The sequence below is a fragment of the Macaca mulatta genome, chromosome 20, assembly GCF_049350105.2.
Source record: "Macaca mulatta isolate MMU2019108-1 chromosome 20, T2T-MMU8v2.0, whole genome shotgun sequence".
Lineage (NCBI taxonomy): Eukaryota > Metazoa > Chordata > Mammalia > Primates > Cercopithecidae > Macaca > Macaca mulatta.
Genome location: NC_133425.1, coordinates 11593756 through 11608961, shown reverse-complemented (window position 1 = coordinate 11608961; position 15206 = coordinate 11593756). Strand labels below are relative to the sequence as shown.

Below are 15206 nucleotides of genomic sequence, written 5' to 3'. Positions count from 1 at the left end.
TTTTCCTTCTTGACAAATGAGTAGATAATATAACAAATGTTGAACAAGCGATACTCAAAGGATTTTTATAGGAACATAAAGTAATACGCAAAAGAGTACCATAAAATAAAAAACACTGAATTGATATGAAAGAAATAAATATGCAAGATAATCACCACTACTTCCATAACTTTTTAGGGCGTGGCTTTCTTACTGTTAAAATTTAAATATCAATCGGCTGGTTAGCTCAGCTAGTTAGAGCATGGTGCTAAAACTGAAAGAAGGGTACAATAGCTCATGCCTGTAATCCCAACACTCTGGGAGGCCGAGGTGGGCAGATCACGAGGTCAGGAGTTGAAGACCAGCCTGACCAACAGGGTGAAACCCCGACTCTACTAAAAATACAAAAATTAGCCAGGCATGGTGGCAGGCGACTATAGTCCTAGCTACTCAGGAGGCTGAGACAGGAGAACTGCTTGAACCCAGGAGGTGGAGGTTTCAGTGAGCCGAGATCACACCACTGTACTCCAGCCTGGGTGACTGAGCGAGACTCCATCTCAGAAAAAAAAAAAAAAAAAAAAAGTAGCGGGGAAGCCAAGGACAATTATGTAGTTACCAATGTTATCTGGCATCATGCATGCCGTTCTAACAAATCGTAGTAGTTATAATATGAAAAATTAACAAACTTCATTATCTTTTTTTTTTGAAAACAGACTGGCCCATTTTCAGGGAGAATAATTTCAATGCCACTGATAGGAGCAGCTCTGCTGAGCCATACATTGAAAATAACTTCAATGCCACTGATATGAGCAGCTCTGCTGAACCATACATTCAGAAACATTCACTGTAGTTTTTTACTCAGTGTGTATCCTTCTGGTAAGCAATTTTCATCACAGTGTATGTAGTCTTTGTTAATATGACCTGCTATGCTACATTTAACGTATTTAAAATATTTACATATTTTTTCCTCCAGTATCTTGCTTCATGATGCTCAAAACAGAACACATAGTTCCCATGTTAAACTCTTATATTGATATCACCTGGATGATTATATTCTTTAATTTTGATCATTCCCAAGGCTCTTCCTTCCTGTTTCCAAGCGTTCTCACTCTTCAACATTGTCTACTTGATCTCTTCTCTAATGCTTGCTTCACTAACATTTCTTCCATGGTTTCTCTACATTATTAGACATGATTGTCACTTTACTTTCATAACTTTTAAACAGGTGAGCAAATGAATGTGCTCAAAATGTATTATGTTTAAAAAAAGGCTTAGAAATACATACTATTATTATTATTTTTTTTTTTTTTTGAGACAGAGTCTTACTCTGTCGCTCAGGCTGCATTGCAGTGGCGTGATCCCAGCTCACTGCAACCTCCACCCACCAGGTTCAAGTGATTCTCCTGCCTCAGCCTCCCTAGTAGCTGAGACTACAGGCATGCTCCACCATACCCAGCTAATTTTTGTATTTAGCTGAGACAGAGTTTCACCATTGTTGGCCAGGTTGGTCTTGAACTCCTGACCTCAAGTGATCCACCCGCCTTGGCCTCCCAAAGTGCTAGGATTACAGGCATGAGCCACCATGTCCGGCCAATACTATTATTTTTACCGATGACCATTACCTATTATTCGTGTGGTGTTTTATGATCACATGTTTGTTAGTTCACTGGCTGGGTTCAATATGTGAAGCTCATACCCACATGAATCTTGGAGAAACAGATCTAAATGTTTTGAACGTGGAGACACTGTTTTGTACAGTGTTTCTCTAACAGTATTCCTCATCCTTGGTGAGGAACAATCACAGGGGATGGTTGTTAAAATCAAATTCCTAGGCCCCATCCTGGATCCACCAAACACAATCTTTTGGAAAGGAGCCTGGAAAGGTGTATACTAAATAGTTACTACAAATTGTTTTTATCAGGTACGTTTGAGAAAGCAGTAGCCTAAAACAACAGTCTTCAACTATGAGCTCAAGAAACCACAATTTAAACAAGTACTCCCTGGTGGTTCAGATTGGGACAGGTCCTTAAATTTGATCATTTTAGACTAAGTACCCACCATGGGGTAACTCCTGTCAGTTAGACTACACATTTGTTCTAATTTAATGGTAATGTTCCTTATACAAAAGGAAGACACAATAACCTCCATCAAATACCTCATAAATGTTTTTACCAATGGTAATGTGCCCATCAACAGGGAATCAGATTGAAGTCTTGGCTTCAAAGTGGAGATGGCAGCCAAACTGGCCTGAAGTTTGGAGAAAGTATAAACTTATCTCCAATCTGTGCCAACTTTCTGAGATAGTGGGTAGAGTGAATAACTTAAGACTGTAAAGGAAAAACCCTTCCTCTTCAGTAATTTAACTGGAATTAACCAGGCCATGCTCCTTATGAAACCTCAAAAGGCTAAGAAACAATCACTGTAGGACTCTTTCAGTAGGGGAGAACAATGTCAGAATGATGGGGAGGGCTATCTCATTGAGATTCAAACAAAGTAAACATATAGATATGGTTTAGAGAGATAACTGTTTGGACAGGAATAAGAAGTGAGGAAAAGCTAGCTATTTAGAGATGGTTATGTACACATCAGAACTTACTTCTGGCTGGGTGCGGTGGCTCACACCTGTAATCCCAGCACTTTGGGAGGCCGAGGCGGGCAGATCACTTGAGATCAGCAGTTCAAGACCAGCCTGGCCAACATGGCAAAACCTGTCTCTACTAAAAATACACACAAAAAATTAGCTGGGCGTGCTAGTGCACACCTTAGTCCCAACTACTCAGGAGGGGGAGGTAGCACTGAGCCAAGACTGTGCCACTGCACTCCAGTCTGGGTGACAAAGTGAGACTCTGCCAACAAATGAACAAACACAAACTTACTTCTCACTTCAGCTACTAATTACTGGAAACAAGACACAGCTGGAATCCCCAACCTTCTTCTTGAATAACATGGTCCTTAGGGCTAGGATCTATGCTTACCATACTTCTACCCTTTCCCTGCCAACAACAGAACACTTACATATTTTTTATTGTGTCTCCTTTGGTCTTCTTTGAAGAAAACCAAAAGGTAGACCGGGAAAAACTGCCGACTCACCCTTTAAGCTGGTTCTGCATAAGTCTTTCTCTTTATTTTCCCTTATTATTAGGTGAAGAATACACATTCATAGCATATGTAACTATGTAATTGTAATGGTCTGTTTTCAAAAGTAGTGTTTCTGTTTCTGAAACAGTTGCAGGGCAGTTTGGATGGGGACATTTTGGTCCATTACAGCTGGGAGACATTAGTCTACCACATAATGATTTATAGTGGTGGCATTCTAGTGGTAGTGAAATAGGAAAACATGGTCATCAGAACCCGTCCTGAGTATAGCCATTCTACTAGAACTGAAACACGCTACACTTCAGCTAAAAATTGATCAGACACATATTGAGACTGTAGTACAATGAGGTAAAATGAGGCCACAATGAAAGCAAGAAGTGTATTTAATGATGCTATAAAGCAAAATGTCAGATAATGCACCATATCCGTTTAAGTTTGGAAAATAGGGCAAGGAAACCTGAATGCAGAGGGACTTTGCAATGGACTTTCAGGTTGAGTCTTCTGGGTTGTGGTGAGATCTACAAACGGATATAGCTGCAGATCTAAGAAACCCATGACTAGTACAAAAGACACTGGATTGTTTAACAAAGCTGAAGGTCATGCAGTGTCTGACTTACAGACAAATCTGAGTGTAATATTGACTGAAAGCCCATTCTCTTTTTGCAACAGGACTCTACCTACACATGATCCCTAGGTTATTCTGCATGAGAACATTTTCAAGAAACCAGAGCTGTTTGGTGATGTAAATAATTCTCTCTCCCCAGTCTGTCTGATAACTTGGCTTTCACACACCAGCTGTGCATCAAGTCAAAGTTGTCTGTGTTATGTCATTGTGGAGACCAGATAATTAACTTTTACCATGTTTTACTAATCAAAAGTAAAAGTTTTATTTAAGCCCCAATATTTTACCTGTTCCAGGAATGCTGTTTGCCTTTCCAAACTTACACAAATATTTTCATTAATGTGCTCTGAAGTTTTCATGCGTTTAACATTTTCTTTGTTTTCTGAAAACATCCTCTTCTTTTGATAATGGCCTTGAGGAGATGGAAAAATTAGAAAGATATTTTAAAGAAAAAAACAAGTTCATCGTGGTGGCTCATGTCTGTAATCCCAGCACTCTGGGAGGCTAAGGAGGGATGATGGCTTAAGGCCAGGACTTCAAAACCAGCCTGGGCAACATAGTGAAAATTCATCTCTACAGAAAATTTAAAATTAGCTGGGTATGGTGGGACATGCCTGTAGTCTCAGCTACTCAGGAGGCTCAGGTGAGAGGATTGCTTGAGCCTGGGAAGTTGAGGTGGCAGTGAGCACCTCGACCACTGCACTCCAGCCTGGGCAACACAGTGAGACCCCGTTTCAAGGAAGAAAAAAAGAGAAGGAAATAGGAATTCTCTAACTTAGAGACCCTCTGAGCAAATGGAAAAACTAAAATGTGACACTGCAGCATTTTTTAGAATGTTCAATTGAATAAAAACATACCCACAAACTAATCTTAAAAAAAAATGAGTTATCTTAGGTAGGGTTCTGGTCTCAGACACACTGTCCCTTCAATCTTACTTAATAATTCAATACAAATATACGAACAAAAACTTAACAAATTATGGCATTTAATTCTCTATTTATAGTGACTTAAGTGGTTCTACGTTATTTTATATAAAGGTACTCTTTTTTCATTTTGAGAAGGAGTCTCGCTCTTGTCGCCCACACTACAGTAAAGTGGCGCGATCTCCGCTCAATGCAACTTCCGCCCCTCCAGGTTCAAGCAATTCTCCTGTCTCAGTCTCCCGAGTAGCTGGGATAATAGGTGCCCCCCACCATGCCTGGCTAATTTTTTTCGTATTTTTAGTAGAGACGGGGTTTCGCCATGTTGGCCAGGTTGGTCTTGAACTCCTGACCTCAGATAATCCACCTGCCTTGTCCTCCCAAAGTGCTGGGATTATAGTTGCTAGGCACAGTGCGTGTTTTTTTTTTTTTTTTAAAGAGACAAGGTCTTGGATCTGTTGCCCAGGCTGGTCTGGAGAGCTTAAGCGATCCTCCTGCCTTGGCCTTCCAAAGTGCTGCAATTACAGGCATGAGCCACCGCACCCAGCCAGTTGTATTATACATATTTTAAATAGATGATACTGTTATTATTTTTAAGTAATTTTAAATTCATCTTGTTAAAAGACCATTCTGTAGTCTAGACAAGAACACAACATTTATAGCATTAAATCAGTTTTTTTCTATTTCATTAACAAAACACCCTACTTCAAATGAAATTCACTTTTGCTATTTTAATGATGTTATAACCCAAGGACTTCATTTTACTATTTGGGGTGCTTCTCTTTCTCTACACACACATATATACACGTGTGAATATATTATCTATCATCTTATACTTAGCATGTGATTTACAGGTCAATTCTACAGAAAGAAATAGGGTTGGCTGGGTGTGGTGGCTCACGCCTGTAATCCCAGCACTTTGACAGGCAAAGGCGGGTGGATCACGAGGTCAGGAGTTCGAGACCAGCATGACCAACATGGTGAAACCCCATCTCTACTAAAAATACCAAAAAAAAAAAAAAAACTTAGCCAGGCGTAGTGGTGCCCACCTGTAATCCCAGCTACTCAGGAGGCTGAGGCAGGAGAATCACTTGAACCTGGGAGGTGGGGGTTGCAGTGAGCCGAGACTGCGCCACTGCACTCCAGCCTGGGCGACAGAGCAAGACTCCATCTCAAAAAAGAAAAAAAAAAAGAAAAAAAAGAAAGAAATAGGGTTACCAACAATTTTTAAAACCCACTCTCTTTAAACTAGCCTCCTTCTTAATCTAATAAAACTTCAAAATAAGAAGAGATGTATACGAAATGAACCAAATAATGGCTATAAACCACTTTTGATATTTTGTACTTAAGGAAAAGTGATTGATTCCTTCTTTGCAATAATTACCCTTTTAATATAGTGGATACCTGTCCCCCACCTCACCAAGAATGCTTCAGAAACAAGATATTGTTGTCATCATTTACCTTTTTCCTGTCTATATTCTACTTGTTCGTATATTTGAGACTTTAAAATACCCCAAGGAAAAGTGACTATTTTAATTTTTCTAAAAGGTGCATAAGTATATACTTACTGTTGTTATTAGTGTCAAGTGATGACTGCCATGTTGAGTCTGCACTTTCACAATTTGAAATACTGGAAGGACAGGTTCTACTACACTCATTGGTTTTCAAAATATCATCAGCACAGTGGTTAGAAGTGACTGAATTCACTAAATTAGGTGTTTTCTCAACAGGCACAAAACCTGAGTCTTCTGAACATAAAATGCTGTCACCTTGCCTTTTACCATGTGATTCTGAATTGGAGTTTGTTTCTAAATGGAAAACCATCTGGTCAGTTTTATCATCCACGGTACTGGTTACTGTAGACTCTGGCATCTGAACACCACCACTCAATACACTGGGTGGACAGCAACTGGACTTCAGACTACAAGCCCCTTCATGCTCAAAAAGGGATCTTGTTACATTTGTCTGACACTCAGAATCATTTTCAGAAGTGTTCAGTGAATCTTTTGCCTCTTCTATGAAGACTTTGCTGGGGGAATCTGTTGTTTTACTTGGCTTTTGGTCCGAACAAACAACTTGTTCCAATTTTGTTTCTGAATGAATGATTTCTTCTACTGGTTTTATGCAATTCTGAGAGAATACGTTACTTTTCTCTGATATTGAATTTTTATTAGAGTCCAATGAGGATGCACCATTTTCAGAAGGGCTACATTTGGTAGTTATGACACTAGGACTGAAACGCTGATTACCACTTGGAACATTACTCCCAATTGCTGCTGTTTTCAGTGCTTCAACATTCCTGGACTTATTCAGCATCTCTACTTGCTTCCGGCAACTTAGGGGCATTGTTTTTTTTGCTTTTAATATCTTCCGTTTAATTCTATCTGGACTTGCCATCTTTCATATCCTGGAATTTAAGACATCATATTTAAGTGCATTCCTCTAGCGAATAAAAGTTATTTACTACTGAAATAAAGTTATTTATTTAGAATATTAAAATAACATTGATACTGTCTCTCCAGATAATCACCTTAATGAAAATTATATCCATTTTCATGTCACTGAAAACAGAAATCATTTCTATTGTTTCTATAAATCAAAACTATATAAATTCAAAATCTGTATTCCTAGTAAGCCTCTACTTGATAGTTTTATCTAGCCACTTCTTGTTATATCACCTCAGTGCCATAACCATTCACTATTTACTCATCAAGGTAAGTCAGAGTTTAAATAATCTAAAGATTAAATTGTACTAATTCATAAAAACAAAAAAAAAAGTTTTGTATAAAACATTCCATTTTCTATACATAATGGCATCTGTTTAAGATTTCCTAATGTTCAAGTTTCTAAAATAAATGTGGCCGGGTGTGGTGGCTCATGCCTGTAATCCCAGCACTTTGGGAGGCCGAGGCGGAAGAATTATTTGCAGTCAGGAGTTCGAGACCAGTCTGGCCAACGTGATGAAACCCTGTCTCTACTAAAAATACAAAAATTAGCCAGGCATGGTGGCATGCACCTGTAATCCCAAGCTACTCGGGAGGCTGAGGCACAAGAATCACTTGAACCTGGGAGGTGGACGTTGCAGTGAGCCAACATCGCCCCACTATACTCCAGCCTGGGCAACAGGGTGAGATGGTCTCAAAAAAAATAAAATAAAATAAAACAAGCACTAAGATACATAACATTCCAGCTTAAATAAACAAGCCAACTAACCGGGCGCAGTGGCTCACGCCTGTAATCCTAGCACTTTGGGATGCTAAGGTAGGTGGATCACCTGAGGTCTGGAGTTCAGGCCAGCCTGGCCAACAGGGCAAAACACCATCTCTATTAAAAATACAAAACTTAGCCAGGCGTGGTGGCACATGCCTGTAATCCCACCTTCCGGGAGGCTGAGGCAAGTGAATCACTTGAACTCAGGAGGCAGAGGTTGCAGTGAGCCAAGATAGTGCCACTGTACCCCAGCCTGGGCTACAGAGCGAGACTCTGTCTTAAACAAACAAACAAACCTGATATGTATACTAAATAAATCCAGAAAAACAGAAGAACACTCTTCATTAATTAAGACCCTAATGTGCCTATATAATTATATTTTTCCTATAGGACTGTGTATTATTTGATTGTCTCTTCGTGAATACAATTCTTGTACTATTTTCCAAAGAAAATGAACAAATCAAATCTTTTCTCTAGCATGGTTTAATGATGTATTTGCTAAAACTGATAATCATGATGCATAAAACTAGCAGCTTTGCCTGAAGACACTGCTACAGTTTTGTGTCCTACAAATAAAAACATTCTTATATTATTTTAAAGGGAGAATTCAACCAAGTGTGGCACATGCCTGTGGTCCCAGCTACTGAGGAGGCTGATGCAGGAGGTTCACTTGAGCCCAGGAATTAGACACTGCCGTGATCTGTGATTGTACCACTGCACTCCAGCATGGGTGACAGAGCGAGACCTTGTCTCAAAGAAAGAAAAAGAAAAAAAAAAAAAGCAGGATTCCTATAAAAAAAAGAAAATAAAAATATGGTGAATTTATAATTGAATGTGCTATGTTGTTATTTCTGACAGGAGAAAAGTGCTGTTTTGACTGGAAATTGATGAGAACGAAATCCTATACTTAAAATTTTAAACATCAGATAATTGGGAATTTTTTCCTGATTACCTCTGGTTTCATAAATTTCAAACTTTGGCTTCTCTAATACTCACATATTACAGGTGCCAGGCACCAGAGACCACATTCCCAACACAATCAGGCTGACAGGCTATAATTACCTACATCCAGAAATGACTCTGAATCACAAACACATCCCACTAAACACAAACAAAGCCACCAATCACAAAATGCCTGAAACCACTCTACTGCCAGCTGACACAAAGAAGAAATCAAGGTGAAGAGAGACAGGGGTCTTAAATGACTATACTTAAAATATCTTACTATTGTAAATCTGATGAAAACGTCCAACCACGCGAACATATTGTTACTATGGCCCTTCTAAGGGCCTTTGGAAAAGGCCCAAACTAGTAAAAAGTGCTGGAATTTAAGCTCTAGAGTAAAAAAGTACCTCTACATTTGATGCATACAAAAGACTTGTAATATGTGTTAATTACAAAGTATAATAAAGTGAACATCTTTGAAACACCCACAACAAATAAGTAGAATACTATCAGTAACCTGCATTTACTCATGTTTCTCCAAACAATGCCCCTTGCACCTCTTCTCCATCCTGATGAAGTTTCCTAAACTTAGTTTATAATTCTATTACTTTTTCTACAGTTTCATCATAAATGTCATATGTAAACAAATATACTGTTTAATTTTGTTGAGCAAATTATAGCTAATACTTGTTTTTTCAGTTATATGTATAAAATTCATCCATGTGCTTCTGTATAGCAATAATTCATGTTCTTCTTTGCACTGTAATAATTCATTGGGCAGATATTCCAAAATTTGTTTATCTGATCATTTGTGAAAGATCTTTGGGTCACCTCCAGTTGCTTTTTTTTTTTTTTTTTGAGACAGGGTTTTGCTGCTGTGTTACCCAGGCTGGAGTGCAGCATGGCTCACGGCAGCTTCAACCTCCCAGGCTCAAGCTATCCTCCCACCTCAGCCTCCTAAGAGGCTGGGATTACAGGCATGCACCACCACACTTGGCTAATTTGTAAAAAAAATTTTGTGGATATTGGGTCTTACTATGTTGCCCAGGCTAGTCTGAAACTCCTGGACTCAAGTGATCCTCATGCCTCAGCCTCCCAAAGTGCTGGGATTACATCTCCAGTTCTTGTTGATGTTCTGACACAACAACATTATTCTGAACACTTCTGTCTCAAGGTGCTTATGTGTAAGCATTTCCTGGGTGAATTTCTGGATACTAATAAGGTATCTATGTTCAACTTTTCAAGAAAGCCAAATTATTTCCTGGAGCAGTTCTACCAGTTTGCATCTATACAGTCAATATATAAGAGTTACCACTGAGCCACATCCTCTTGAACCCTTGGTACTGCCAGACTTGATTTTAGTCAATCTACTTGGATAAAGAATTAGCTCTCATTGTCTTAATTTGCCTTTCCCTAATTACTGTCATCTTTTCCTATGTTTATTAGCTATGTTTACTTGTCTGTAAAAATTCCTGGTTATTTCCTGCTCATGACTTCTTGGGGTGTTTTTCCTCTCTCATTTTTAAAGCATACTTAACATATTATAAACCATATTCCAGCCAGGTGTGGTGGCTCACGCCTGTAATCCCAGCACTTTGGGAGGCTGACGTGAATGGATCACCTGAGGCGAGTTCGAGACCACCCTGGCCAACAGGGTGAAACCCTGTCTCTACTAAAAACTACAAAAATTTGCTGGGCGTGGTGGCACACGCCTGTATTCCCAGCTACTTGGAAGGATGAGGCAAGAGAACCACTTGAACCCAGGAGGTGGAGGTTGTAGTGAGCTGAGATCACATCATTGTACTTTAGCCAGGGCAACAGAGTTGGACGTTGTCTTAAAAAAACAAAAACCAAAAACAAAAACATATTCCTTCGTCAATCCTTTGTTATATGAGTTACAGGTGTCTTATCAGGCTCTTCCTAATTTTCATATAGTCAAATTAAATATTTTTTTTTCTTTTATGGTTAAAGTTTCATCTCTCTTCCTTGTGACATCCTTCTCTACCCCATGATGTTGTGTGAAATAGTGAAGCCTACTGGTGGTAAAGAAGCCTTTCACTGATGTAAGTCATTTAAGGACATGGTGCTATACCACAGCTGTGCAATTATTACAATATACAGTAGGACTGCAGAGTGCCAGCTCAGAGTACATTATTGTTAAACTTCATAAAAAACATGAACTAAATGGTCATTAACATTACATACTTCGTAACTGGTTAAACTTACGGCTCTGAGGAGAGGTATTTCACCTGGAAAACGTCTGCATGAGAATGCTTAGGGGAGACAAGCAAAACTGCCAATAAAAGGTGCAAGTAAGTTAAATATTTCTAACTATATAGTTTGCCTATCATTGAAACTGTTTAGTGAAGTTGAATTCATTGCTGAGAATAAAAAATAACCGCCCAAACTAATTGGGGATCCCTACCATCACCAGAACTCCTCTCTTTAGCCAACTTGAATTCTTTGCTGTCACATAAAGCAAAACTCACAGATCTTTGAGATGGAAACACTGTCCTATAAACACACTGCAAAAGATGAATTATATTTTCTCAAGTTTTAATTATATTTTCTCAAGTCTTTTACAATTTAAGTCCTTAATCCATCTAGAATTTATTTTAGCACATAGAGGAAAGGACTTATTTTCATTTTTCCCTCAGATGTACAATTGCTTGGCTGTATCCTCACTGTTAACTTCATTTTAAAATCATAAAATAATCTAATCTGTACTTTTCATCTGTTTTATGATGATGTAAATTCTACTGAATATGATGTTGACCATCCTTTACCTTTAACTTTTTTTTTTTTTTTGAGACGGAGTTTCACTCTTGTTGCCTAGGCTGGAGTGCAATGGTGCGATCTCGGCTCATCACATCCTCTGCCTCCAGGGTTCAAGTGATTCTCCTGCCTCTCGAGTAGCTGGGATTACAGGCGTGTGGCACCACGCCTGGCTAGTTTTGTATTTTTAATACAGATGGGGTTCCTCAATGCTGGTCAGGCTGGTCTCAAACTCCCGATCTCAGGTGATTTGCCCACTTTAGCCTCCCAAAGTGCTGGGATTACAGATGTGAGCCACCACACCCGGCCTACCTTTAACTTTTTTTTATCAATTTGTTTCTTGTAATACCCAAAAATTTTCACCTAATGCCTTTCAACAGAATTTAATCCATTTACATTAGTTATACATGACATATTAAAACCTTAATTTACATTATTGTTTCTACATTATTTAATATTAAGGTGTCTTTTTTTTTTTTTTTTTTTTAAAGATCTGACTCTGCTTCACAATTGCATGGAACTGACTACCTTTAAAGATTTCTGGCTAGGCACAGTGGCTCACGCCTGTAATCCCAGCAGTTTGGGAGGCCAAGGCGGGTGGATCACTTGAGGTCAGGAGTTCAAGACCAGCCTGGCCAACATGGTGAAATCTCGTCTCTACTAAAAATACCAAAAAAAAAAAAAAAAAAAAAAAAATTAGCCGGACATGGTGATAGGCGCCTGTAATCCCAGCTACTCAGGAGGCTGAGGTGGGATAATCACTTGAACCCGGGAGGCAGAGGTTGCAGTGAGCCAAGACTGAGCCATTGCACGCTAGCCTGGAACACAGGAGCGAAACAGTCGCAAAAAAAAAAAAGAAAAAAAAATTGATATAAACATTCATGTACAAGTTTTTATGTGGACATAATGTTTTCATGTTTCTTTGTTCTATACACCTAGCTGCAGAATTATTTGGTCATGTGGTAACTCTAGATTTAACCTTCTGAGAAACTACCAAGACTGTTTTCCAAAATGTCTGGAACAACTTACACTCACACCAGCAGTGAATGAGAGTTCCAATTTTAACACCCTTTTCACCAACACTTTTTATCTGTTTGTCTTAGTATAGTTATCCTGTTGCAACTGATGTGGTGCCTTATTGCTATTTTGATTTGCATTTACCTGATGGCTAATGATGTTGAGCATCTTTTCATGTACTTCTTGGAGGCTTGTGCATCTTCTTTAGATAAATGTCTATGCAGATTCTTTGAGAATTTAAAAACTGTGTTATTTGCCTTTTTATTACTGGCTTGTAAGAGTTCCTTATATATTTTAGATTAAGTCCCTTATAAGATATAATTTATAAACTTTCCCTCATATTCTATGGATTATCTTTCCCATTCCTTGATGGCATGCTTTGAAAACAGTGTAAAATTTTCATAAAGCATAATTTCTAAAGATTTGAAAACACATTTACATGTGTTTTTAGCAAAGATATCACAGCCTAATCCAAGGTCCTAAGAATTTTGAAGTTTTGTAAGTGCTTATATTTAGGTTTTTGATCCATTTTCGTTAAGTTTTGCATATGGTGAGAGATAGGGGTCTGTTGGAAACAGGCCCCCAAATCTGGCCATAAACAGGCCCCAAAACTGGACATAAACAAAATCTCTGCAGCACTGTGACATGATTGTGATGGCTATGACGCCCACACTGAACGTTGTTGGTTTACCAGAATAAGGGCAAGGAACACCTGGCCCATCCAGGGCGGAAAATCCCTTAAGGTGTTCCAGAACCGTGAACAACAGCATGAGCCATCTGTGCCTTAAAGACATGTTCCTGCTGCAGATAACTAGCCAGAGCCCACCCCTTTGTTTCCCGTTTTAGTTAAATTATAATCTATAGAAACAATGCTTATCACTGGCTTGCTGTAAATAAATATGTGGATAAAACTGTGTTTGTGGCACTCAGCTAGGAAGGCTGTCAGCCCCAATTCCCACTCTGCACTCTATATTTCTATGTGTCTTTAATTCCTTTAGTGTCGCTGGGTTAGGGTCTCCATGACTGAGCTGGTCTCAGCAAGTGGTGCCCATATGTGGGGCTTGAACCCAGGTTGAAGGGTCGCCAGAGCAATGGTTGGAGAACGTGGAACTACGCTGGAGGACACCCGAGTACTCTTAAGCAATCCCTGTGGTGAGTAAGAAGGGGAGCTTAGAAGCATCAGGATAACACAATGGGACAAGTGTGGGCTCTGGTTCGTTCCACCTTGGAACCTTTTCACACTGATGAGGAGGAAGGAGGGTATAACAAAGTAACATAAGAGGTGACAGAGCAGGTCTGTTGACCAGCTAAAGCTAAAGCAGCAAAGGAGGGAGAGGTTTGTCCCTACCCTTCTGTACCTCCTCATTATTTTGAAGAAAAAGAGTGGCCTGACCCTCCAGATCTTTCTTTTCCAGAGGACAGTGGGTGAAAAGTAGTTGCCACAGTAACTGTTCAGGCAGCGCCTCAAGCGACCACTCTCAGTTCTATTCAGGAATTCAGTAAGCTAGACAAGAGGGTGATATAGAGGCTTCGCAGTTCCCTGTTAGAATACACCACGCAGATCAACAGGGAAATACTACAGCTGCTTTTGAGCCTTTTCCTTTTAAAATACTTAAAGAATTTAAACAAGTTATTAATCAATATAGACCAGGTTCTCTTTTTGTAATAGGACTGTTAAAGAATGTTACTGTCTCCAGTTAGATGATGCCAGCAGTCAGGACGGTAGGATTACTTCTAGGTAGGTCTAGTTTAAATTTATTTATTTATTTGACGAAGTTGCGCTCTGTCACCCAGGCTGGAGTGCAGTGGCAAGGTCTCGGCTTACTGACAGCTCCGCCTCCCGGGTTCACGCCATTCTCCTGCCTCAGCCTCCTGAATAGCTGGGACTACAGATGCCCACCACCACGCCCGGCTAACTTTTTGTATTTCTAGTAGAGATGGAGTTCTACTAGTAGATCTCTAGTAGAGATCAAGACCATGTTAGCCAGGATGGTCTTGATCTCCTGACCTCATGATCCGCCCACCTCAGCCTCCCAAAGTGTTGAGATTACAGGCGTGAGCCACTGTGCCCGGCCTCTGGTTTAAATTTAAAAGGAGTGCAAGTACATACAGGAGTCATTAATTCAGATTACAATGGGGAAATTCAGATTGTTATATCTACTTCTGTTCCCTGGAAAGCAGAGCCAGGAGAGCATATAGCACAGCTCCTGATTGCGCCGTATGTGGAAATGGGGAAAAGTGAAACTAAACGAACAGGAGGATTTGGAAACACAAATAAACACGGTAAAGCAGCTTACTGGGTGAATCAAATTACTGACAAATGTCCTATCTGTGAAGTAACTATTCAGAGAAAGACGTTCAAAGGTTTGGTAGACACAGGAACGGATATTTCATTTCATTCATTTCTCTACAGCACTGGCTGTCTGCGTGGCCAATTGAAACTGCTCAATTTAACACAGTTGAAGCTGGTAAAGCACCGAAAGTATATCAAAGTAGTTGTATCTTGCATTGTGAAGGGCCCAATGGACAACCTGGGACTATTCAACCAATTGTAACTTCTATACCTATAAATTTATGGGGGAGAGATTTATTACAACAATAGGGAGCACAAATTCTAATTCCAGAGCAATTATATAGCCCTT

General features: G+C 39.5%; 1 protein-coding gene and 1 long non-coding RNA gene across 9 annotated transcripts in view; one reads left to right on the top strand and one right to left on the bottom strand.

Annotated features, from left to right (window-relative positions):
* ATF7IP2 (activating transcription factor 7 interacting protein 2) overlaps positions 1-15206 on the bottom strand; it is a 90014-nt gene that overhangs the window by 39042 nt on the left and 35766 nt on the right. For 7 of the 8 annotated variants that reach the window (XM_077987206.1, XM_077987207.1, XM_077987208.1 and 4 more), the window contains 3 exons: positions 8456-8616; positions 6186-7024; positions 3985-4109 (listed from right to left, as the gene is read on the bottom strand). In XM_077987206.1, coding sequence (XP_077843332.1) covers positions 3985-4109; positions 6186-7014 — 954 coding nt within the window. In that variant the 5' untranslated portion in view covers positions 7015-7024; positions 8456-8616. The remainder of the gene's footprint in view (positions 1-3984; positions 4110-6185; positions 7025-8455; positions 8617-15206) is intronic. The other variant, XM_028841425.2, reaches the window with a different exon arrangement.
* LOC144338376 (uncharacterized) lies at positions 10341-13922 on the top strand. The gene is made up of 2 exons (XR_013412407.1): positions 10341-11684; positions 12288-13922. It is a non-coding gene; the product is annotated as an uncharacterized LOC144338376 (long non-coding RNA).